Raw genomic sequence first — 25725 nt, 5'->3', positions numbered from 1 at the left:
TCTGAGAAGCTTAAACCAAAAAGCCATTAAAGACAGCGCATCTCCCAAGCAAAAGGCACTGGGAACAAGTAGTACAGTAGTACAGCGCTCTTGTTAGTGAGAAATCAGTCTTGATAGCGCTTCGGTTAGCCCAAATATCGCGCCGGTTAGCTTGAATAGCTAGCGCTAGATCTGATTAGCTCGACACGAGCCAACGTCCTGGTGAAATGATTAATAATTATGGTCGTAAGATATGCCTATGGAGCGTTTGCTCTGGGTTCGACTTCATTTGTCTTCTTTCTATGGTCCTCTATTTTCCTTCTTTAACTTTGATAAAAATTAATCTAGGTGTGTGGGAGACGCGCTGTCTATTGCAACTACAGAAGCTATGAATTTCAAATATTATAGATGATAAATAGATAAACAATTTCTCCAAGTTTCGGGTCTGTGCGGTGCACGTGTACCGTTCGCGAGTTATTTTCCTAACCTTTCCACGCAAATTATAAAGCTTAGTATGGAGATGACATAACTTTGTCCTTCTGAGGGACACAAATATGGCCGCCGTGATGTCAGATAGAGAAACCATCTGGAACTCAATTCTGTTTACAACAGCGGCTATCCTTGGCTTAAGAGCTAGTACACTATCACATAAACACCACTTATTATATCTGAAATGTTCAATCTGCTCAAAATGGAAAGGAAAGGCCTTTTTTCAAACAAAACAGCTTTGTCACGGCACTCAGCTTGATGTCACATACGACGGAGAACTCAAATATTCAAAATGCTCTGTTTAAAAAACGAATGACACTATCAATCTGGAAATTTGCAAAAATATATATTTTTAGTTTATCTTTCGCCTAATGACAACGAAAATTTAGCAGGCGTAGTGAATTTTGATTTCAGAATTTTATGACGTAACATGAAAACCAAGAATAATGGCATCAAGATTGCTCGTCCCCGCCATCTTGAATTTCAAGCTGATGAGAGGGATTGTTAGTTTATTATTTTGGAAGTTATAAGCTCTTCTAACAGTGTTCATTTTTTGCGCTCCTGTTTTGGTCCATTCTTGTCCAGTCCTGTGCCTATCTTCTTACTAGTCGTTTGTGTCTGCTGATTGCGACTTGTTGTTTTCCATTTTCGGGATCGGTCAAAGTAGAGTCCATGACTAAAAGAAAGAATGTAGTCAGTGTACTACCAGTAAACATAACGTATTCTAGCAATGTTCTCACTATAGTTTCTCTTGTGTAACAAAATCTAATTCAAGGTCACTTGGTCTTATAGCAGGTAAGATTGGGAGAATAAGCTTTTTTATCGCCGATAATGGTCGTTGAAGAAACTACATACTCTGAAGTCTTCTGCCACGAGAGCAATAATTCCTTAGGATAATTCAATTTTCCTTGTCTCTACATTGTTGTTAACGCCATGACTTACCTTGGCCACGCTTGTTAAGTGGGTACAGAGGTTCAAGTTGGTTTAATACATCAGATTTAGGAAGTTTCTTGTAGGAGCAGCTAAACGGGAGCTCTATCGAACGCTTGTTTTCCACTTTAGAATCAGCCACCACTTTGTTATGGAAGGAAACTGACTCGTCGTATGTCCTGAAAACAGGATCAAAGGCAAATGTAATCACAGAAAGAAAAGTGATTTAATTTAGACTGGTAGTGGTATCAATCTGAATAAGAGTTAGTTTACTGAAATTTCCTATCATGAATCAAAACTACATTAACGTTACTGGATAGATATTTCTAACTACAGTTGGACCTCATTTCTAATACGGACATCAAAGGGACAGAGCAAAGTGTCCGTATTATAGAGGTCATTTCTATGACGTCACTTTTGACTTCATTGAGAGCTTTAAGTATTTTCGAAATGTTCTGCAACACAATGCTGCATGCACGCAGTTAGGGGCGGATCCAGGATTTTTCAAAGGGGGGTGGCTGTTTACCAATATTTTTGTTTAGTATACTATATTTTTCAAGTCCCAGTTGTTTTTATGGGGGAAGGGGGTTTCAGGCTTTAAAGGTAGTTTTTTGAAAGTGGAAGTGCAAATTAATTTGGGTCTGAGGCCCATATTTCATGGAGCCATAGGCTCCATCCCCCTAGGGGGGCATGCCCCCTCAGAAAATTTGAAAAGTTGAAGCCTCTTAGACGTGATTTCCGCGATTCTGAGCAGCTTTATACAGCTGTCAATGAAGTTATATAAACCACTGTTCTTCCTTGATAATTTCGCTAAATATCCTTTCCCCAACTTACCTTGAGTTATATTTCAGAGAAAAAGTCTAGTTCTCAATTATGAAATGAACAGTGATTGAAATTTAAAGTTGACAGGCCACGATTTTACAGGAAAAAACAGATATACGTTTTTTTTTGTTCACCCACGTTCGTGGAAGTTTTTAACTCTTGGCAAAGTGGCCTGGGGACAACTTTGGCGACATTGCTTGATTGTGAAATCGCTTCGATCCGAAAAAACGGCAGGAAAACTCACTAAAACAACTCTTGAAAGCTAAAAGGAATCTAAGTTTTTTCGTTCGTAAAACAGGCTGTCAAAAATCTCCTCAGTGTATTTTGGAAAATGGCCGTCCTTAACTTTGAACGGCCGCCTGACTATGAAAAGTGGATAGGCATTGTCCTTATTTTCTATTTTAACATGTTTATTTTCATTTTTCTGGTAGATCAAGGGGGGGGGGGGGGTGGCTAGCCACCCAAACCAAACCCCCCCCCCTGGATCCGCCCCTGGTTAAAAAATTAACATTAATAAAGATGAAAAAAGCATTAGGTTTTTTTTTTAATTTTGTAACGACAAACAGGAAATTGCATTACGAACACAAAATATCGTCGCCTGATCACCAGAATGTACGTATTAAAGAGGTTAAACTTCTAAAATTTTGTTTCCTGGGGCCGCGATTTAGTGTCCGTATTAGATTTATTGTCCGTTGTCCGTATTAGAGAGGGTCCGTATTATAGAGGTTTTTTCTAAAGAAAATATAAAAGAATTTTGTTGGGACATTGAAGATTGTCCGTAATAGAAAGGTGGCCGTATTAGAAAGGTGTCCGTACGGAGAGGTTCGACTATATTAACAACAAATCAGAAAAAAGTAGAGTGTTACTCCAGGCCAGTGTAACTCTAGAACAGTATTACTCTACTCACACACAGACTCTGAACGAAACACAAAATGAACAGCACAAAAAGGGGGAATACCCGATTCCCTCTATAGCGCGCGCCTGCAGGGAATCACGGTAGTTGTATTCATCAAACCCTGCGCGAGGCTCAGCAGCGTGCATCGTTGCTGAGTCTCGCGCAGGGTTTGATGAATACAACTATCGTGATTCCCTGCAGGCGCGCGCTATAGAGGGAATCGGGTATTGAGAGCTACTAGTTTTTCCTAATGTCGTTTAGAGGAGAGCTCCTCGCCTCGCCGACCACGTGACCAAAAGTTACGAGAGCGCTGTAAACAATAATAAAAATAATGCCGGATAATCTTTAGGTTAAGAATATTATTCATAAACGAGTTTTCATGATACCTGCGTGTTGTACCACATCTGTCCAGCTGCGTTGTTAGCATGACGTCATTATCGTCTATCTGAACCACTCCGCAGCGCGGGTCATCAAGGCGGAGAAGACTGGGATCAACAACTGCAGGCAGACTTCTTCGCTTAACGTGAACCCGTATTTCATTAGGTAAACAGAGGATGATAAAACCGTATTTGGGTAACGGTCCTGAAAAAGGAACAATGGTGTTGACTATAAAATGAGCAAAAACAAAAAAACGGAACGACGTTTCGGTGTCATCTTGGCACCATTATTAAGTAACGAATGTAAAGAAAAAGATGATTTATACTGAAAGCAAAAGTGAGAAAGAAAAAAAAAATTAAATTAAGACTGAAATTAAATTTACTTTTAGTACAAATTATCTTTTTCATTGATTATGGTACCAGGTCCGTTTTTCCGCTCATTTTTTTATAGTCAACTGTATTTCCACTGAAATTAAATCTCATTAAAATGGTGTTGGAGTCAATTCTCAAATAGTTCAATTCCTAACAGATAGTTTAAGATTCAGAAGATTATCCAAAGATCAAACTAGGTGTGATTTTATTACAATCTAATAAATGTTATGGATCGACAGGTTAATTTTGTAACCTGTATTTATTTTTTTTATTCGCCTTATGCTGATCTCAATAATTTGGTAGAGCTTTCCAAACGAAATTAAAAAAAAAATATATATTGTGTATTAAGCATTCGAAAAAGATTTGTTTGTTGATCAAGCAGTTTGTAATGCCTGCTTCTGTGGATCCATTTCTCTTAAGCCTCATTCCGGGGAACGAATAAACAAGGAATTGTAGTAAATAAAATAAGGGAGGAGAGAAAAGAAGATTAGCATTTGAAGTGTAGAATGTAAATTCAAGGCTCAAGTCTCGAGTAGCTACTTGTATTCATTGACCTTTTTTTTTCTCTAAAACGTTACCACTTTATTATTACAACAGAGATGTAGAAATGACGTTGAGCGAATCCGGATATGATGCCCAAAGCTTCTAAAACTGAAATGGGAAACTTACTTGTAGTAGGCCAAGTCGGTACCAGTGTTGTCGTTGGCCTTGCCGTAATTGGCCTTGCCGTAGTTGGCCTTGCCGTAGTTGGCCTTGCCGTCGTTGATGCTGTTGAAGGAAATAAAAATAAAAATATATGAGAGAAGTGAAAAAAATATAGTTATTCTAAGTGATATTCAATGTCCGGTTTACACGAGCGATTTTAATGTGACAAATATATTTGATCGTAGATGACACAAAAGTTATTTGTCGCAGTTCAAAGTTCAGTGTGCCATTAATAACCTAAGACAGCAGAGATACGCACAGAGATACGCGCGCACAGTGCCCAGTGGGAGGCTGGGAGATTATACATTGTTATGATGGATTTTTGGGATATTCTCTGGGAAAAGGTTCATTTCACATTCAAAACTACCCGACTGGCCGGCCAGTTATAAAGAAACGATCAAAGGGCCGGGCTATGTGGCTTAATGCCTGTTAATCGAATAAATGCACAAGTCCAGCATCTTACCATTTGTAATTAGGCCAACACCGCAATAACGTAGTTTGCACTTTGGAGCTCTTTGTAACTTGTACACATAAAAACTCCCGCAGTTTCTGACTGAGATTGTACTACGCCAACTGCAACATTTACCGCGCCAACTGTAACACACAGTTCTCGACACAACTCCTTCAGAGACTAACGGATGTACTCCGCGGAGCCATCCAGGAGCATGGGTGCCACAGCGATACGAAGGAACACACTGGTCTGGCATTCGGTCCCCCGCCATTCCCGTAAATCGGTACCAGGCTTTGGGCAGCCATCGGTCACAAGTGGGTTTGGCGCCTTGGATCTTTTTGTGCTCGTAGTTTTGTGAACGATCGCCAGTACTGAGTACACTGTAACTGGAACATTCTTTGCATAGGTCAGGTGAATATGAAAGAAAAATTAAATATCTTAGAACGAATTTCATTAATTTAATACTATCATGGTTTAGCTAGCAGTTATTGCAACGTTCCGTTACAGAAAATAAAAAACTTTCTTGCATGGCTTTTTTTTGAAAAAAAAAAAGCGTTTGTACACTAGTCGACCAGTGAAGTATGAAACCGGCAATTTCAGGAAATCTCCTCATGAAAAACCTGGAAGCTCACTAACAAGATATACACTTCATTAAATGACGCGATAACAACTGATCGGAAGGGCTTAGGTGTCCATATAGAGGAAATTCCAATTTCTCGAAATCTCGATTTCTCAAACCGGCTCCCGATAACTCGAACCGAAAGTCGTTCACCTTGGATTTGCCTCGCTTATTCAAACACTGCAACTTTACCCCCGATTTCTCAAACTCCCGGTTTCTCGAATCAGTTTCCACATGGAGCTTCGAGAAATCGGGGTTTCCACTGAACATGTTTGCAGGTAGACAATTAGGCTGAATATCACACGTGCGTAGAACGTTACTTACCGGGAGCGGGTGTAGGACTGGGACTAGCACTGGGTGTTGATGAATGTGGAGTAGTCGGCGTTGGCTCTGAAATTAAAATAAGTTATAAACAAGTTATAACAATTTATAAAATGGTCGAGAAATTGAGCGCGCTGTGATTGGTCAATTCGAATTCATTATACTTTCTCCTCGCGCATTATTGAGTTATATAAGCACTTGGGAATTTTTAAGAACACTCGAGAAGTGCAAGAAGCACTTCTCTCGTGTTCTTGAAAATTCCCGCGTGCTTATATAACTCAATAATGCACTCGGGCGCGTTTTTTTGTTTCTTTAATATTTCAATACACTCCATCCACTCCAACTCACTCAACAAGAACATTGAGAAGCTTGAGAAGCTTAAAATCGGGCGCTTTGCCTTGAAAGGCAGGGTTCAGTACAGCAGAAACCACGAAGCAGTTACTTAAGTAGCACTCAGTCCGACTGTGTTTGTGTAAGTCACAGGGCTTGCATGAGCTGTATTAGTGTGCATAATATAATATCTAGAACGTTGTCGAGATTGCATTATTACTTAATGACATGATGGTTTCAATTTATAAATGTATCTCACACAATACAAATAAACGATTGAAGTAGACGACTAGACAATGTAAAGTTTGACTTAGCAAAGTGCAGTGTATTGGTAATACTGTAAGGTGCGGTTTCACCTGACGGTCGTGTGCTTTTCGGTATTTTCCAGGCATTGCACTTTGATGGGACAGTACTACAACTGTTTACCGGGGAACTACTATTGTCAAGAAAATGATCACAACTTGTTGATGAATGATTGAACATTTGTTTCATACCATTACTGTAATAGCAATTGATGAAGGCTTTTAGTACTGAACCAAAGTATAAGGACTGGGAAATACTGAAACCCATTATCAGCCACCTTAAACGGAAATATCTTGTTGGTGTTTCAAGGAATACAAGGAAACTTCACTCATCCCATGTATCTATGTATTGCGGTATTTTGTAATTTTTTGAGTGATTTTTGGGGATGTTTGGCAGGTGATAGTTTTTTAAAAGAATTAGTAAAATTTAGACAACTAAGAAATATTGAAAATTTAATGTGAATTTAACATTGGAATTTGAAGTTAGAAATTGGCAGACGGACACCAAACAGTCCCGTGACATCCTGGAGTGTTTTTGCAAGGGGGTCAACTGTGTGATGATGTTTCCATTTTTTTCTTCAATCCCCACTGATAAAGAACTGTTGTTGGTGTTATGTTGGTGTTATCACATGTCAAGCCTTTAACAAGGTATGAAAGAACACAAGGATTTAAATTATTCTGGTGCTCAATTTTTGCGTAACTAAAATTAATGTTACTCAAATTCCTGATGGATTCTGTCTTAAACTGTTACGAGCTTAGTATTTCCAAATTATTGCATGTCAATGTAAGGCAAGACAAGACATGCCTTGGTTCTTATGTAATTCTCTTAAAAACACATAAGATATTGACTATAATTTTGTCTGTGCTATGGCAATTCACAGTGGGGTGGTCTTGATGTGTCTTTAACTTGTAGACTGGACTGGACTAGTAAAACGCGGACTTGTAAAACGCCTCTAGACACTTCGAATTCCTTGGCCACAATCATCTTACGGCTCTCTTCAATACATAATGTCTCAAAAAAACAGTAACCTCAGAAAGAAGTCAGAAGCAAATAAGGTCGAAAGACCGAATTTGAACATATAACGGCAAATGTTCTAATGTCACGAACGTAGGAGTCGTGTAGGCCCGTCACCTTTATTTACCACATACTGCCCCCAAATTAAAACAGTACCCTCAGAAAGAAGTCAGAAGCAAATAAGGTCGAAAGACCGAACTTAAACATTTAACGGCAAATATTCCAATGTCACGAACGTAGGAGTCGTGTAGGCCCGTCACCTTTATTTACGATTGACTGTTGATTTCTGGACGGGCCCCGTTCTACCTCGTGCGAGCAATACAAACGACTGCACTCAACAGACGTCAAGTAGTGGAAAGAAAGAAACATATGCACACAACTCATAGCATCAATCCCGTTGTTTTAGTAGGGGTTTGCAGAACGAACATGTGCTATACTGCAAAAACATCTCCACGCTAAAACAGACCATAGAGTGCTCAAAAAAGCTAGAAATATGCCGTCGAAGAAACACACAAGAGCTTCAAACACAAATTGTTTCGCTCGCTAAACCGTTTAGTTTCCGTTTAGTGTCCGCGTTCTACAAGTCCGTGCTTAACAAGCCCTCGTTTTACAAGTCCGCGTTTTACAAGTCCGCGTTTTACTAGTCCTCGTTTTACAAGTCCGCGTTTTACTAGTCCGCGTTTTACTAGTCCGCCTTTTACAAGTCCGCGTTTTACTAGTCCGCGTTATACTAGTCCGCGTTTTACAAGTCCGCGTTTTACTAGTCCGCGTTTTACTAGTCCAGTCCAGTCCTCGAAATACAGTATGCCAAAACTCCCCGCCCTCTAAAGATAAGTCCTTGACGGTTCTTGTCGTTTTTCGGTGCCTATTCATCTTCGGCATCTTTCTCATCCACCTCTCGTTCTGTCCTGTGTCTGTCATCACACGAAAGAAAAGCTGATTCTCAAAAAATCTGCCACAAAAGGAAATTGACAAAAACAATATGAAAACCATATATCGAAAGTTTCTTATTCTAAAATTTTATCATACGTCTTAATTCAGAGCTACAAAGAAGTTCCTCCTTTTGAGTTATTGATACTGTTCTTACAGTACCTCTTTCCACTAGCGAAATTTTACAAAATTCCTTCGCGGCGAAAAGGTAGCGCGAATCCAGAACAGACTCCAATCGAGAGTGGGTTAATTCTAGATTACTATTAATTAACTATTACTATTAACATTCATTTTTAAAATAGTTTCCCAAGCCGACTAAGCTAACTAAACGTCGAGTGTATCTTTCAGTAAACAAAACATGCCGTTATGACGCCGGAAATCCAGCTCACGCATACTATACCCCGTGACTCACGCAAACCTCCGACTTACGTGCTACTACAGTCATTCCTTTCTAAACATTTTTTTTTTGACCACCACCGTACCTTTCTACCCAAAAAACTCATGAAACCGCCCGGTTTTAACCTGTTTTAACCTTTCAAAAATTAGAGCGTTCGAAACTAAATAAGATCCGTAATCACAAACAACATACAGCCGTTTACCAGCACTCTTTAAAACTCCTGAAACCCTTCAAAATCAGGCAAAATAAATCTTTGAAATAACCTTTATCAATGTTTCTTATTTTTTATTCAGTTCTATAAAATGCCTTTCATACACTACTGTCAAACAAAAATTTCAATTTCCTCAAAGTTTCAAGACAAAAGAATAACAAATATTTCGTGCACAATGTAATTTGATTAAGCCAATATTATCACGTCTAAAAATACTTCAAGCAATTCAGTGAAAACCCGTTTTTTTTTTCGTATCAACGAAAACCACTTTCGAATAATCAATACATGAAAATAACAATAAGATCAAAAGGAAGAAAGGAACCTTTCTAATTATTTGAAGACTTTCAAAGCCGTGATATTATGCATCCAATCCGCGATAAAATTTAATTACAACAAAATCCAAGTTCTCATTTTGAATTCCATTTTTTTCAGTTGATACCTTTATCCAACTTGTGAAAAATTCCATTCAAGTTCCTATTAATACTGTACATTCCCAATGTTTTGCTCAGGTCTTAAGAAGCGTCTTACTAACCAAATCTAAAATAATTCCAAAACATGCTGTACAAACATTCTACTCTTTGTGACAAACGACTTGACGACCAATTGTTCGAAATGAAAATCGACACAGTTCTTCCTAAATAAAAAAAAAGTTTTACGGCGGAGTCAGGCTCAAAAAATATACCGCAAGATCACACCCCCATTCATAGTCAGAAACCAGCAAACCATCTAGTTTGCTAAAAAAAACACTGCGTGACATCAATGACGTTACCTTTTTCATTTACAAAAATAACTTTAACTTGTCAAAGTAAGTGCAATTTCACAATGGTGAATATATCGGCCCAGTTCTCGGCCGGGTCCAGTTCTCGGCCACTTTGTGTTTAACGCGTTTTTTCACACTCCAGTTGAATCAAAAAGAAAAGGTATTTCCTTCAAACGATAGACTGATTCATGTGCTTTAAGTATCTTGAGTTTGATCGTTCAATTCGATATAGAAAGCTCACACGTCGAGTTTACGCGGAGGTAGTTGTTTGTTTACGGCTCCAAATTCATGGATGTAGTTAAATTCGTATTTTATCCAAAAGCCCCCACCATACGAGCTAATTTTTGGCATGTGAAACGTAGAATAATTCAGCTTTCTGCTTTAGTTAACTTTTCGTTGAACCGTTGTATTTTTTGGTCTTAATTTACTTCGAAATTTTTTCTTGCGACGTTTGCGTATTTGCCAGTTCTCGGCCACCCTGCTCGCTATCACAGCTTAGCGCTTGGTTTTTAATATAATTTCATCTGCTGCTGCCAGAATGAAAGAAATAAATGTTTTAAAAATAAAGTTCAATCTTATCTCTAAGTTTTGAGCTGACTCTTGTCTTGTCTATTATTTCTACAAAACCTAAATATTTCAAGACCTTTTCACTGCAAAATAAACCATCTAAATGCACGGGTCACACAATGCGGTTTTGCCAGAACCTGCACATAGGCAACTAGGCGCGTTAAAATCCTTCTTTTCTAAAGTAAAACAAAGCATCATAAAAATAATTTGGGATCGATATAGTATCAATAGGTTTACAGAGTGATTTTATGACTGCGAAAATTAATTGAGCATTTTTTTACAGATAATTACGCACACGCTTTTTAGTGGCTGAGAACTGGGCCAAGGTGGCCGAGAACTGGGCCCACAAATGGAGCTTTTATTTTTATTATTGCTCGGGCAAATTAATTTTTGACCGGTCGATAGCTTTACACCAAAAAGCTGAATAATGTAGCTAGCTCTGGGAGAAATTTCAAGTTCCTGCGGTTCTTCTGAGGTAAGAAATACAAGTTTACGTCAAAAGTGGCCGAGAGCTGGGCCAAGGTGGCCGAGAACTGGGCCCACAAATGGAGTTTTTATTTTTATTATTGCTCGGGCAAATTAATTTTTGACCGGTCGATAGCTTTACACCAAAAAGCTGAATAATGTAGCTAGCTCTGGGAGAAATTTCAAGTTCCTCCGGTTCTTCTGAGGTAAGAAATACAAGTTTACGTCAAAAGTGGCCGAGAACTGGGCCAAGGTGGCCGAGAACTGGGCCCACAAATGGAGCTTTTATTTTTATTATTGCTCGGGCAAATTAATTTTTGACCGGTCGATAGCTTTACACCAAAAAGCTGAATAATGTAGCTAGCTCTGCGAGAAATTTCAAGTTCCTGCGGTTCTTCTGAGGTAAGAAATACAAGTTTACGTCAAAAGTGGCCGAGAACTGGGCCCCATACTGTACTTTGCACCGTAAGCTTTTTTCTCTGTCCTTCCGCCGAAGCAAAAAAACACAACCTGATTACACATTAACCCAAAAGTCGACCAAGTGTGCCTGCAACGATTTCCTGTCAAAACTAAAATGAAAACCATTGCGGCATGCGTCACCCGTAGCGGTTTTGTAGCAACCCCGAGCTATCCCCGTCTTTTTGGCCGCGCCAGGAGACTACGCTCTAGGACGACCAAAGGGTAAACCTTAAATCGGCCACGCCCGATTAATAAAGTCGCCTACGACGCTAAGATATGATCCTGTTACATGATTCTCTTACCGTGCCTTTTGTTTCCACAATAGCGAAGGCTACAGTAAGGTGTTCGACTTAATTGGTAAACAAAGAACCCTCCACAGTTCCGAACTTTGATCGTTGCTGACCAGTAACAGCAGTCAGATCCCCAGTGAAAACAAACATTGGTTTCAACAGCTCCATCCGCCACCGAAGGATGACTCGTATTTAACCAGCCCGGCGCATGCGTACCACAGCTTAGTTTGTCCACACAGTGTTCGGGCATCTTGTCACCAGCTCCTCCACTGAATCTGTACCAGTCTTCTGAAAGCTTGTTATCGCATATTGCTGGGCGGTATCGGCTTGAATATCCTTGAGCTCTGTTAGACTCGTTCAGGAACTTGTAGTTAAAACATTCTGAAGGACATTGGGCAATAGAAGTTAATAGCCGCTTGCAAGTATCAATATAATAAATAGGATCGCCCCGTCACAGACTAGTATTAACTAGAAAATATTTCGACGCCATTTTAGCAGGGTGTTAAAAGAACTGCTACATTCATTCTTCACGGTTGGCGTGTTAAAAATAAATAACAACAACAACCTTGCTTCGATGTTTTAAACCGTCCTTCGTAATTCCGTGTAAATCTTCCTCAATCTTAACAATATTTTATCGTCTCTTTTGGTTTATAAGTGAAGAAAAGGTCTTTTCTGCTTTCACTCTTATAAACTTTAATTTTGAGCTTTCCTAAATTTCTGAGATCACAAAAACGATTAACACAACTTATGGCGGATTTCCACTGACGCGTAATTTTTTACGTGCGGGAAAAATTCAGAGACAATGTATGAACGACTTGCGTGAACGTTTACGCAAGCCGTTCATACATTGTCTCTAATTTTTTTCACGCACGTAAAAAAATACGCGTCAGTGGAAATCCACCATTAGATTAGGAGAAAGACAACGACAGAGATTGATAACAAAATGATGATAATACATCACAACAGCAAAAGGATGTACTGAAAAAAAAATAATAAAATAAGACAAAAACAGTACGGTACGACTGATGCAAAGTGATAACAAACAATCACAACAGCCATGAACTGACAGCTATGCGAGAAGCAATAGAGACATAAAAAAGGTAAAGAAAAAGGAAGGAAAATTACTGAGAGACGTTTGATAGTTAAGGTAAAAAGAGAAAGGTACCTGAAGGGTTTGAAGGACTTGTTGCTAAAGTTGGACTTGGGCTTGACGTTGAGCTTGGAGTTGAACGGCGAGTTGAAGGTGAAGCTGGGGTTGTGGTAGGAGCTAAAGAAGAAAAAAAAGAAACGTATAAATAAAAAAATGTAAAAATCGAAGGCGTTGTTCTCAAATAGAAAGAAATTATGAAATGTTTCCTACAAAAGAATTTCTTAAGTGGGGTTTGTCAGCACTGTGAGAAGCTAAAGAGTTTGTCCAGTTGCTACTGTCAATTCGTTTCTTTAAACCTGTGTTAATCGACTTTATATAAAACTATTGGATCGCAATAAGGACATTAAACAACCATTTTGGAACTACGAAACAAAAGTGAGTCTAAAAATGTTACTTCACGTACAAGCGAGTTCTACCTATATCTATATCGACTCGATCAGAATTAAGAATGTTGCTGACTACAAGAAAGCATCTTTACTTCTTACTCACCTTGCACTCCGTTTCCACAGTAACGCAGTCTACATGTTGGCGGCTTTTTCAACTCATACACGTAAAACCCGCTGCAGTTACGGACCTTGATGTACGTTGACCAACGACAGCATTTATTGCCCCAGTGAAAACACACTTTGGCGCGCACAGCACCCTGGGCTACCGTAGGATGGCTTGTTGAAAGCCAGCCTGGTGCATGCGTGCCGCAGTACAATACAGCTACACAAGAAGTAGGCATTTGATCGCCTGCGTCCCCTCTAAACCTGTACCAGCCCTGCTGCAGGAACTCATCGCATTTAGCTGAATGAACGTCTGCTTTTAAGTTCATCGATCTATCAGCGGAGTCAAGATAGGAGTAACTGAGACACTCTGCAAGATAAAAGTAGAGTTTTCGATTAGGCAATTTTGCAGGAACTGCTCCGTTGGTGCAGGTTCTGTCGGTGATTCGAGTTCAAGACGGCAGGAGGCTAGTAACGGATCGCCGATAGTTTGAAAATAACAGTTGTACTTCAACTTTGTAACTGTTGACGTACATCTGATTCGTGCCTTTATAACCTTTATGACAGGACACGTTACATACGACGCAGTAACGCTTATCCCTCTCACAAGCTCTGCAACGTCGGCTCCATGACGTTATTTACAAAACACAATCCATCCCAAAAATGCATGTTCGATCCATACCCAAATTAATTATCTTTTCAGTCGATCAGTGATCAATGATACTCAGTGATTTAATAAATGCCTTACGTACCTGGTGCAGGTGAAGGTGGAGGTGTTGGTGGAGGTCTAGAACTTGAAGCTGAAGGATGAAAAAAATTTCAACTTGATCTCTAGCTGTAACTACATACCTTTAATATTATGAGCCCTGGGCCTATACAACTTCGTAAAAGAATAAACTGGGGGAGCATATAATCCGTCTAGTACAATAAACTTTTTGATTTGCGCTCTACCTGCAAATTTATTCCATTCTGTATCATTGCCTTTATTAATTTTACAGCACAATGTTCTTTGAGGACGTGAACGGTTAACATGAGACAGATGAATGGTGGAGGGCTTATATCAACCTTGTTACCAACTGAAACACAATAGGCACTGAAATTTTGACAATGGCATCGTCAAACTGTGATTTTTTTTTTTACATTATAACGAATTTACCTGGAGTGGTAGACTTTTTAGTAGTCGCTGGCAAGGTAGTTGGTTCTGTAAAAGTGAGAGTTAAAAAAAACAAAAACAAAGTAAAATTGTATATATTTGCAACAAAACTTTTAAACGTAACTGATTGTAATTGCGAATGCTTATACCTGAATTAAGCAAAAAATGCAACAAAATCTGGCAAACTGTATTATTCATCTTGTTTCGGCGTAGTTTCTGTAGTTTTTGGTTGCAAATAATAAGAAATAACATGATCGTGTTGATGGAGTTCTTATTTTTTTTACGCAGACATATGAAACTTAACATCCAATCTCAGCAATTAAAGTGAGTTATTATTCTGTTGAAACGAATGATAGTTTATACTTTACCTTTTGTCGTTTTAGTGGTCGGTGCAGGTGTTGTGGTTTCTAGTAACAAAAAAAGGATATAAGAAGCAAAAGATCAGCAAATTTTCTTGTTTTTCCAGAGTATTTATATTTTCTTTTGATTGATATGTTTATTAGGAATGACAGCTTATATCTTACCTTTCGTCGTTTTCGTTGTCGATGCAGGTGTTGTGGTTTCTAGTATGGAATAAAATAACAATAAACATAAACCTGGTAGCGGATTCCTTGCGAAGGTTTTGCATCGTGTATATACTTAACGATTTCTCGCCTTCATTTATTCAAGTGGCTCTATCTATCCTCTTGAATTCTCAGTCTTTTGTATTTATTTATTGCTGATTGTTTTTCTTATCATGGCTTTCTGATCATGGCGCTTTCCATGTGTTTCTTTAGGGTGGAAAGTATGGTAGGGTTAAGGGTAGGGTTGTGCCACCGGGAAGATTATGTGTCAATCAAATTTTTTCGCTAATTTTTTTTCGCAAACAAATATCGCGAATAAGCACGTCGTCAGCTAGAGGTTTTTTTGAATATTGCACCTAAGTCTCCAAGCTATTATTAAAAAAAACTTGTAGAAATCGTTTGGGAGATTTCGTACTTCAATCACGGAAATTAACGTCGGTTAGCTTGTTTACTTACCAGGTTCAGTTGTTGTAACGGTGCTTACAGCAGGCGAAGTAGGCGGCTCTAAAATAATGAAAATAAAAACATATATATATATAAATAAGTGAAATGATAACTGACAGTGACTGGCGGTTTTTGCTTGTCGGGGCGATAGAAAAGGAAATCTGTAAAGCCTTGCTAATACCACACCTTGTTGCCCATTTCCACAGTAGCCCAGATTACACGTTAATGGCGGAGAAAGGTAATAAACGTAGAATGAGCCGCAGTTGCGCACTAGAACAGAATTCCGCCAAGAACAGCAGCTTTTCCAGTGAAAACACACGTCTCGTCTAACCGTCCCTTCATGCACTGCAGGGTGAGCTCCGTTGAGCCATCCTGGGGCATGGGTACCACAGTGACGTATAGGGACACATGTAGTCGGCATCATATTCCCGGCAGGCCCTGCGAACCTGTACCAACCTCGGGGCAATTTATCATCACACGATGATCCCTTCTTGTCGTTGTTTGCAGATCGATTGATTGAGGTTAATGTGACGTAACTTTGGCACTCTAGAAGTAATAACAAGAATACGTCAGCTAACCCACCACAACATTTGTTTTCTGAACGAAATAACGCCATTTAAGGAGCTAGGTGAACTTGAAAAAAAAAAATGGCCATTTTGATAAAATTTGTAAGTCGGGAAGCAGCTCTCGCCAAGTCTCACATGAATCGGGCTTGTTACCCTTTGAGAGAATAATAGAACAAATAACAAGAAGTTGAAGAACAATGTCCCTAGCCCCCAAAACAATAGCTGCTGCGACACCAGTAGAATTACAAGGTGACGAGAGAAGTTTGGCGTTCGAAATCTGCCTCAATCTTTCTCAAACGAAACCATCAACGTTTTTTCCGTTGTATAACTAATTCTTTTGAGCTTTTTTAGGGTTTCCTCCAAGAGAATTACATATTGTATAAGCTCTTCGATTAAATGTAAAATTGTTTTCATTATTGAAAAACTAAAAACTGTCCAGCTTTGAGAGGTAAATTGCCTCTCTTTTTTACTTTTTATTTTGTTTCTTGTTTGAAAAGGCATTAACATTCAACTTGTGACCTACATCGGACTGTGGTCGACCACGTGGTTTGTTGAAAGGGGACTTTAAGACTTCGTGCAGCCTCTTCAATATTCGTTAATTGCTGATTTCGATAATAAAAGCCATAGTTTTTTTGAAGATGTCAATAAAGTCACATAGAAAACAGGTATGGAAAGAATAGTTGAAGAATATGGCATGACAATGTAGCTTAAGAGGCGATGTAAAACACGAGACACAAATATACTTGCAAACTTACCTAATGGAATAGTTACTGGTGCTGTAGTCGGTAGTGATGTCGTTGATTCTAAGATTAAAAAAAATGATTAAGAAGTAGTTTTGACTCTCACCATGAAGAAAGAGTGTAGGAATATAAAAAGCACAAAAGCTCGACAAAAGTAACCTTTCTTTAAAGCAAAGGGTTAAAAAAGAAAAAGGAAAGTCGTAGCCAGTATTAAAAGACACCATAGCTTCATGATCATTGTTTGAAGGTTGTTGACTCAGTACTACCACGCGCGAAGTAAATTCTGGATAAGGATGTGAAAGGCGGGTGTAGTTGGTTTTGCTAGAAATTATCTTAGTACCTGTAGTGACAGCTTTAGTTGTGGTTTTTACGGTGGTTGACGTTTGCTCTGGAAAACAAAAATAAATAAGCCAACAGAACAACAACAACAACAACAACAACAACAACAACAACAACAAATCAAGCAAACAACGACAACTGAAAACTTCGAAGTAAGCCTGAAGTAGAACACTAGAAGTATGTTTAAGAAGCACGCAGGTGTAGTTCGTTTTGATAAATGCTGATCGCCAGTTAATACCAGTGATCCAGTGATCACTGATTGGCCTTTCAGGTTAAATTAAGTCTTTTATTTTTATTTTATAATAATGACCATAGTATCTGCTGTAGTAGTAGCTTCAGTTGTGGGTATCGTGTTGGTCGTCGTTTGCTCCGGCTGGAAATCAACATAAAGTACTGAAACCATCTAGACATGCGTTTAATTGTCGTGGGAACACTCGCTCAACTAAGCATAATGTATACTAAGAAACTCATTGAGGTTAAGTTGTCTTGAGATTTGTGTTTCGTGTAGGAAAAGGATGGACCTTTCGAAATGGCTCAAACATCAAATCATTTCTTCAAACATCATTTCCTTGAATCTCGTAATACTTGATCTCCGCGAGATGCACACCAACCCGCGACGTTCGTTACCGTCATTACGAAACAGCGACTCGGAAAAGACAGTGGAAAGTCTCTATATGTCGTTAACCTACTGACATTATTCTACTCAAGTAATTATTTTCTTACTAGTTGGAGAAGTTGGTGTTGTTACAGTAGACACAGTTGTTGGAGGTTCTGTATATATTAAAAAGATAATGATAATTAATGAAAAAAAGCAAAACCATTTAGTAAGTACACGTATTAGAAATTTAGAAGCAGCAAATGGCAATTCTCATAAAAAATTGGTCAATTCAATAAAAAGGTGTGTTCAGAACTGAAAACTGTTTGTTACTTGGTCAACGTTGACATATTTTATTAAATGTTTATTTCAATGAGTATTCTTCGCAACATCATGGAGAAATATTTTGTACACATTACAACATTTGTTTTGTATTTGCAAAAGCATGCTGTAGAAGTTTAATAGAATGTTGCGAAGACCGGAAGTCAAGCTTTTCAAATTCAATTTGAATTGGTAATGAATGCCCTGGGTATGAATAAATGATACGCAAATATAGCTGTATAAAAGAGAAACACGTGTTATCCTTTGTGCACTCTACTTTAATCCAAGACATCGAGATGTTGGCTCTCACCCACCCGCCCTGCGAGGAAGCCGGTTTGAAGTCTCCGCCATCACTACCTGGTAATCTACTGAGCTTGGTTTGGGCTTGTCCTAGGCCAGAGCGATCCCCCATACCTTATCTACATGCCCATGTCATGAATAACAATACCCAGGGCAGAATGTAACACTGTGTAACTAACACTTAATTTTAACCATTACGTTGTGTTCCTGGTTCTAATAACTAGTTAGAAACCTACTTTGCGGGATGATCTTGAAAACCAAGTTCTCTCGTTTGCCTCCCAAACCACCGTGACAACCGGGTGATTCTCCATCACTGTTGTAAGTTTCTGCAGCGTTTTTACCACTTCTGCAATGTCCGATCGATTGAAGACCAAACACTGTATAACCTTTCTCACTCGCCAGCTTAGCACATTTCTTTATCACTTTGCTCGGATCGTACCAGTCCACCTCACCAGTTAAATCCGCTAATAATTCCGGAAGCGGTCTGGGATCGACTTGGTTGTCTTTGTAGCATCCAAGAGCTTCATACGTAATTTGCTGTTGAACTGTATGGTAAAAAGAAACGTTGAGGGGAGTTTGTGGGGGTGAAGCAGTGACCATAAAATGGCTCTGGTATATGAACATTATGCTGTCGTACGGACAAAAACTCTGTCAGCGATAGTCGGTCCATCTTTAGCTAAATAAAAGATTCACTTCTTTGCAGTGCAGAACGCCCTAGTTTTCGTTTTATTTAATGTTGACGTGCCTCGTAAAAAATGTCCTCAAAGACACTGAAATCATGGTCATCATGATTTAGTTACTGTTAAGTGCATATTTGGCAAAAATGTGAAAAGACCCGTAGGCTGCTGCGGCTCAAATGTTGGTCTAACAAGAAGTCTACTGTAAGTTTCGGCTACCTTATGCTCATTTGATTTCATACTAGCTTGTATGTTAGTAATCCATTGAAGCCACTGTTTGCAACATGATCTTAATTCGCTTGCAAGTAGGATAATGTTAATTATAAGTACCTGGTTGAACATCTTCCACTGCATCCAACTCTTCCAACATTGACCGCACCTCCGGCAGTGTACCTGAAAGCCGTAAAGTAGTAGTAAGAATGTTTATACGAGTGGAGTTTCGTCTGACAGTGAGGTCGAGGGTAAACAAAGCGATGTATATTTTTTCAATTTAACTCGCAGACCTCACACATCTAAAGGCCATGGCTACACGAGGGAATTTTCTTTTCAACTAGGAACGCAACAATGGCTTTTAAATAACGTTGCAAGTTGCAAAGGAGGCGTCACACGTTGGCATTTTTTTGCAACTTGGAAATTATTATCTTGATGAAATCTCCCGAGGGTAAAGGACGCGCTCTGATTGGCTCAGTTTGACAAAATTGGGTTGCCAGTTGCCGGATTGACATGTTACACGCAGCTAACCTGTCTCGCAACGATAGTCTATTGCTTTCCTTGCAACGCAACATTCTGTTGTATCGCAGGTTGCAGAAACAGGGTGTTTCACGTTACTTAACTTACTTACTTGCTTATAGTTACAGACGTATTTTGGCAAATGACAATGCAACGTTTGATGTGATGCAAATCGCGAAAAAAAAAATGCTTCGTGTAACATAGTTTTTAAGTCACACGAGAGGAGCTGGAAATAGTACTGTTTAAAAACCTGTCACTTATAGACTTCATGCAATAAGCACCTTGTTTGTTAATGTCATCTAATGTATCCAGTGTACCGATATCATCAGTTGTCGCTGCAGGACACAAACAGGAAACACAAATACAATTCACTTAGTTGTTATCTATATGCATATAAACAAAAACTGTGTCTCTTGGTGTGACAATAGCCACTAATAACATTACTGTTTGTACTTTTTTTTCAGTTTCCGTCAGTCCAAAGCTATGTCCGAAAGAAACAAATTCATCCATTCGACACTCCCAAGCTTGTAGCATTATCTTCTTGAACTTTCTGTTGTTAAAAGTAGTTTCATTCCTTCTTTGTTACTAATTGAATTTTGTTTTAAGTGCATTTGAAGTGTAAGTTTTACTTGCAATAATAAAAGGTTGTTGACTGCTGGAAAATGTTGCATTTTTGCATAGTTTTCATAGTGTTGGAAACATGATTTTATTTCATTTCATTTACAAGTGTAAACAGCTCAAAATGTAAGCTATGCATTTTAGCAAATTCAAGGTTCTAGACACTTTGCTCACATGTGCAAATTACCTTATTGTTACTTATTTTCGCGGGACTTAATTTTCGCGATTTTCGCGGTTTTCAAAAAATCGCGAAATTAAAGACCCGCGAATAAAGGTTCTCGCGAAAAATGAAGACGCGAACTTTAATACCCTTTTATATAATTCGTTATAACTAATCAATGTTACGGTTAGTTTACTACAAAATTATCTTGGTACAGTCGTCTAACTAGCTCTACTTTGTTACAAAGAAACATGTCAAACTGTTTAAAGCTTCGTTTTGTTATATGGTTTTATTCAGTGTCATTGGAAACTATTGCTGTGGAAAATTAAAATCAGTTGTCTCAATTTTGACACTCACTGTTTGTTAATGCAGACCAGTATTTTGACAATTTTCGCGAAATTTAGTTCCTTAAAATGTATTTTTTTTGGCAAAATCGCGAAATTTAAGTCCCGCGAAATATGCCCGTTCAGTTTTCGCGAAATGAGGTTCCCGCGAAAATAAGTAACAATAAGGTCGTGAACTTCTGACCGGTCTGTAATTTTTTCCTTGTGAATATTAGTGAGTCATGCCAAAATACACGTACAAGATAAGACTTAGCAAGAGCCAACATCAATTTCAGCTCGTGTTATTATTGACACCGAGCTAAATCTCCTTATCTGCAGTCAATATAATGACTGGGTCAAACAAACAATATATCTGACCCTACCTGTTAAATGAAAACGTTTAGACGTCTTTTACCACCAAAGTGGCGTGATTACCGGTTGTAACTTGATTCTGACATTCGACAGCCTAAGCTCACGACACAATCGTTTTTCACGTTTAGGCGGGAAATTAAATATTGACTATCTTATCGTAGTTATACATTAAATTAGTTGATTTCCCGCTTAGAAAAAGAGCTAAAAAGTGAAGTCGCACACAAACGGATGTTTACTGCATGATTATTGTATTTCAGAGTGGCTAGTTTGATAAAATAATGCGGGAAATTATTCAAAAATCCCTCAAATAATCACCCGAAAGTTAACTCGGAGTGGCCTGGCCTGAAACTATCTTTCCTTCGATCTGCGAAGGAAAGATAGCTTCTAAATAAAGCCGAATAAGTAGTGTTCAGAGAAGGGCAAACTGCATCGACACTAAATCATTTACAGTTGAACTCCGTTATTTCGAACCGTCAACAAAAAATAACTCGAAATAGCGGGAGTTCGAAAAAGCAGATAGTAAATAATTGATAGGCTCCAAGGGAAATGGGTTTTAGTTCGAAATGACCGAGTTCGAATTGGCTGGGTATAACTACAGTACGGTACGAGATTGTTCACCAGTGTAGGTACACTTTCTACTCTTTAAGGTTATCTCTAATTATACGAATACCATCATTTTAAAAACACAAATGTCTGTGAAACCTTACCTTCTTTGGCGAAGGAACAGCCGAGGAGCAAAACACTGAGTAAAAGCAGTATAATAAAACTTTGGATGCGCATATTATTCACCAGACGAGAAACGTTAACAGGAATGTACAGTGGCGCGATTTGAAAGGTTATGATTATAATCTTGGCCCTGGAACAAGTTACAATAGATAGAAGGCGGTCGGTTTGTCGTCTGTAACTACAAACATTTCAATGGTTTGTTGCTGTGATGGGAGGCAAATAATCAGTTTTATCGGATATGCGATACGTCAGTTATGACCCAAAATGGCCGCGTGGCTATTTCCGCCGTGATGTCACGCTCTTTAAAGGAAAACAGAAAATAGAAGCAGTTGAAAAATAGAAATTACCACGCAGAAAATCTATGCCTTATTGCTGAAGCAGAGTAATCAATACTGTTTCCGTGCTATTTTTTGCACAAAAACTTGGTCCAATATTTACCAAAAGAAGAATTTATTTAGCTGTCGTCATCTGATATAGATTTTACCGGGATTTTAGCATGCTAACCCTCTTGAGTAAAAAAGAAAATGTTATTTTTACTTTTATACAAATAAACACTGTGCTGAGACGCTGAAACGTTTCTTGAGGAATTAGACAGCATGGACTGGGTTGAATATGTCAGCACTCGGCGCCTTGTATGCACGGCACGGCACAGCGCAGCAAATTACGGTTCAAGTATGATTTGACACTGCTCTGGGGTCCTCTGAACTGAAAACGAAAATCCGAACAAAGAGTCTAAACTTACAGCGTAGAAAATGCTTTGCGTTTTATAATGTGTCCATATATTTAATAAAGATCATTTTAATTTTCGTTATTTGGTAGCTTCTTTACGTAGCTTACATAACCGGAGACTAGACCAAAAGTAAGTATCCGGAAAATTCAGATTATTGCTTACGTACTGAAACACACCTAACAACGCTAAACCGCTGATATCAGGCGTCGAAAGACCGCAATGACCGAACTAAAAGAGAAATGCGTCGATTGACGACATGCCTGTTACTTACATTGATGAAGTGTTTGATATAGACTCTGCGTGTCAGGCTAAACATATACAAGTACTTCATTCAGTGGCCATCGTATATACTCGAAATATATACATTTCCTTTGTAAGTTAGTTCCGAGAGTATAGTGGTTTGTCATGAAAATGTAGGTTAAGCTATTTAGAACTGCGTGTACGTCTCCGTGACAAAATACAAAATAACGCTATTTATTTTACCTCTAATATTATTATTTAAAAAAAACTTTAATAACATAAGCTTTTGAGTTACGAGGACGAGAAGCCGCAGGGGTTAATACGACAAAGGAAGATGAAATTCCAAAATATACATCCCATACAAATATTTTGGCAAGTTATATAAGCCACAGTCATATTTTTTATAATCCATGTAAGGCAAACAGGAAAATTAACCAGTTGATAAGTTATACACTGCAGGCTACAAAATTAGCCTAGTATAGCCACTCCCGCATGATACGTCAACTGGAATGAAAATACTTTCTCAAACTCATTAATTATTCATGAGCTGATGACCCAATCAGCTCGCATCAATTGGGTCAGGTGTATGTATGTTGATAGGCAATGAACATACCGATCAAGACACGGTAGATTAGTTCAAAAACTGATCAAGACACTGATCAAGAAACTTGAATTTTAATCAGTCTCAATTATAATTCTAAATACAGCATTTTTCCCCCTGCTTACAATAACAATACAGCAACACTTAATGTGAAGCCCTTCTCGAACGCCATTCTTCATCTCGGCATATGCATCTAAGCAACGTCGGAAAAGGACAAACCTTCAAAAAATAACACACAAAATTAAAGTCCTGAAACAGTGCATTTTAAATTACTAACCAATATGGTCTAAAAGTTGTCAAGTACCTTTTGTCACTAGCGTCCAGAGGATTCAAAGCTACTGATCCATTTTTCTCCTCCAAATAACGCTTGAGGGGACAAATGATACCATAAACAGACTTGGTAGGGTATCTTTCACCGGACTTTTTAGCTACCTCCATCACAAATTTTGACAACCAATAGTTCAGCGACAGAGCGTCCATTCCAGCAATATCTGCTCTCACAGCGGTAACCTTGTGTAAATCGTAGTCCTTGAAGAGACCGCCACAATCTAATACCGGAACTTAACCTCTCTCAACCTCTGCCATTCGTCAAAAATGTTCACAGCCCACTTGTTTTTAGGCTAAACTGCAGAATACCCCGCAACTAAAGCTGTTCCGCGTAGCCACCGAAAATGGCTACGCGGACCGTCCGATCAAACGCTAGTACTGGGAGCGAAAGTATTAAGTTAAGAATAATTTTCTCAATCGTCAACGTGTTTTTAATCGCTGACTAAATTTTTCAATGTCGGGTGTATTTCGCGGTTAGTTCCACTCCGGTTTGCTTGCGGTTAGTTCCACATTAGTTTACTTGCGGTTAGTTCCACTCCGGTTTGCTTGCGGTTAGTTCCACTCTGGTTTGCTTGCGGTTAGTTCCACTCTAGCCTGTTCCAGGCTCTCGGTTTGTGGGGAAGAGTGAAAAAAAGCGGGCAAGCGCGGAAAAGACGAGCGGGGAAGAAGGCGAGTGAGGGCGCCTTCTTCCCCGCTCGTCTTTTCCGCGCTCGCCCGCTTTTTTCGCTCTTCCCCACAAACCGAGAGCCTGGAACAGGCTAGTTCCACTCCGGTTTGCTTGCTGTTAGTTCCACTTTAGTTTGCTTGCGGCTAGTTCCACTTCGGTTTGCTTGCGGTTAGTTCCACTTTAGTTTGCTTGCGGTTAGTTCCACTCCGGTTTGCTTGCGGTTAGCTCCACTCTGGTTTGCTTGCGGTTAGCTCTTATTTGTTTGTAAGGGAAGCACACTAAAACTAACTAAAGCCGTTTGTTCGAAGGTCGAAAGCTATTGCCGTTCAATAACATTCATTTTATGCGAAACTGGACGAGGTAAGATTTTGACAATTATCGATTCACTGTGTTATTAACTTTGTAGTTAATTTTTCTCGTTGTTCGTCACAATTTTGAAACACAAATAGTTTTATTTGCTTGATGGCATAGACAAACATTCGTGAGTGAATTTCGAGTGTTATGAATAAATTTCGACTGCGTAGACGCGTAGCCACTTTACTGGTAAATTTCGAGAGCTATGAATAAATTTTGACTGCATAGACGCGTAGACGCGTAGCCACTTTCCTAGTAAACTTCGAGAGCTATGAATAAATTTTGACTGCGTAGACGCGTAGACGCGTAGCCACTTTCCTAGTAAACTTCGAGAGCTATGAATAAATTTCGACTGCGTAGACGCGTAGACGCGTAGCCACTTTCCTTGTAAACTTCGAGAGCTATGAATAAATTTTGTCGGCGTATACGCGTAGCCGAATAGCTGGCTGCATCGTGTAGCTTGAGATGCGGGGTATTCTGCAGTTGTTCCTGTTTTTATACTTAGTTGAAGCTGGAACAGCATCATTCACCAAAACATTTCGGAGAAGAGGTTTTTGGAACTCAAAAACGTTCTGATCTGGACTCGCTCTCCATCACGCGGCATAATGTTAATTTATTAAAAATTCAACCTTTAAAACTTGCCCACATGGCCGCATATAAAATATTCATTTCATTTACCATATGAATAAAAAACAGACAATAGCCTATTGAGCACGCCTACTAATAGACCAATTTCGATATATTAAAATTCAGCCTAAAACAATAGACCTCATTACGAGGCTCCGGGGAATAAACTATAGAGTTTGTGGGGTTTATTCCCCGGAGCCTCGTAGTGATGTCTATTGTTTTACGCTGA

General features: G+C 38.9%; 2 protein-coding genes across 3 annotated transcripts; both read right to left on the bottom strand.

Moving 5' to 3' along the window:
• Positions 1-435: 435 nt before the first annotated feature.
• On the bottom strand, positions 436-22152 carry LOC144642401 (uncharacterized). 2 transcript variants are annotated; one of them, XM_078501370.1, is made up of 23 exons: positions 21932-22152; positions 20033-20086; positions 19353-19415; positions 18582-18890; positions 17853-17900; positions 17131-17178; positions 16806-16853; positions 15671-16030; positions 15497-15544; positions 15002-15040; positions 14846-14884; positions 14481-14525; positions 14077-14124; positions 13326-13694; positions 12852-12953; positions 11699-12067; positions 5964-6029; positions 5033-5416; positions 4602-4632; positions 4534-4571; positions 3502-3697; positions 1411-1577; positions 436-1144 (listed from the first exon to the last, which is right to left on the bottom strand). In XM_078501370.1, exons 1-23 carry the CDS (start codon positions 22002-22004, stop codon positions 1062-1064), a joined length of 3027 nt encoding a protein of 1008 aa, XP_078357496.1. In that variant the 5' UTR covers positions 22005-22152; the 3' UTR covers positions 436-1061. The 2 variants fall into 2 exon arrangements, with proteins under 2 accessions (XP_078357496.1, XP_078357489.1); XM_078501363.1 differs by having other exon boundaries at positions 4534-4632.
• Positions 22153-23595: 1443 nt separating this feature from the next.
• On the bottom strand, positions 23596-24068 carry LOC144648390 (uncharacterized). The gene is made up of 2 exons (XM_078508183.1): positions 23826-24068; positions 23596-23740 (listed from the first exon to the last, which is right to left on the bottom strand). Exons 1-2 carry the CDS (start codon positions 23999-24001, stop codon positions 23596-23598), a joined length of 321 nt encoding a protein of 106 aa, XP_078364309.1. The 5' UTR covers positions 24002-24068.
• Between the last annotated feature and the right edge of the window lie 1657 nt (positions 24069-25725).

Source organism: Oculina patagonica, chromosome 1 (assembly GCF_052425735.1).
Source record: "Oculina patagonica isolate OP01 chromosome 1, crgOcupat, whole genome shotgun sequence".
Classification (NCBI taxonomy): Eukaryota; Metazoa; Cnidaria; class Anthozoa; order Scleractinia; family Oculinidae; genus Oculina; species Oculina patagonica.
This window is presented reverse-complemented; position numbering and strand designations above follow the sequence as displayed.

Excerpts from the sequence above, each read along its gene's own strand:
- LOC144642401 (XM_078501363.1), bottom strand. The coding sequence starts at position 22,004 with ATGCGCATCCAAAGTTTTATTATACTGCTTTTACTCAGTGTTTTGCTC. Across the intron at positions 6,030-11,698 it reads TTGTGGAAACAAAAGGCACG|AGCCAACGCCGACTACTCCA; the intron begins GTAAGAGAATCA and ends TTTTAATTTCAG. Across the intron at positions 1,145-1,410 it reads ACTTAACAAGCGTGGCCAAG|TCATGGACTCTACTTTGACC; the intron begins GTAAGTCATGGC and ends TCTTTCTTTTAG.
- LOC144648390 (XM_078508183.1), bottom strand. The coding sequence starts at position 24,001 with ATGGACGCTCTGTCGCTGAACTATTGGTTGTCAAAATTTGTGATGGAG. Across the intron at positions 23,741-23,825 it reads CTGGACGCTAGTGACAAAAG|GTTTGTCCTTTTCCGACGTT; the intron begins GTACTTGACAAC and ends TATTTTTTGAAG.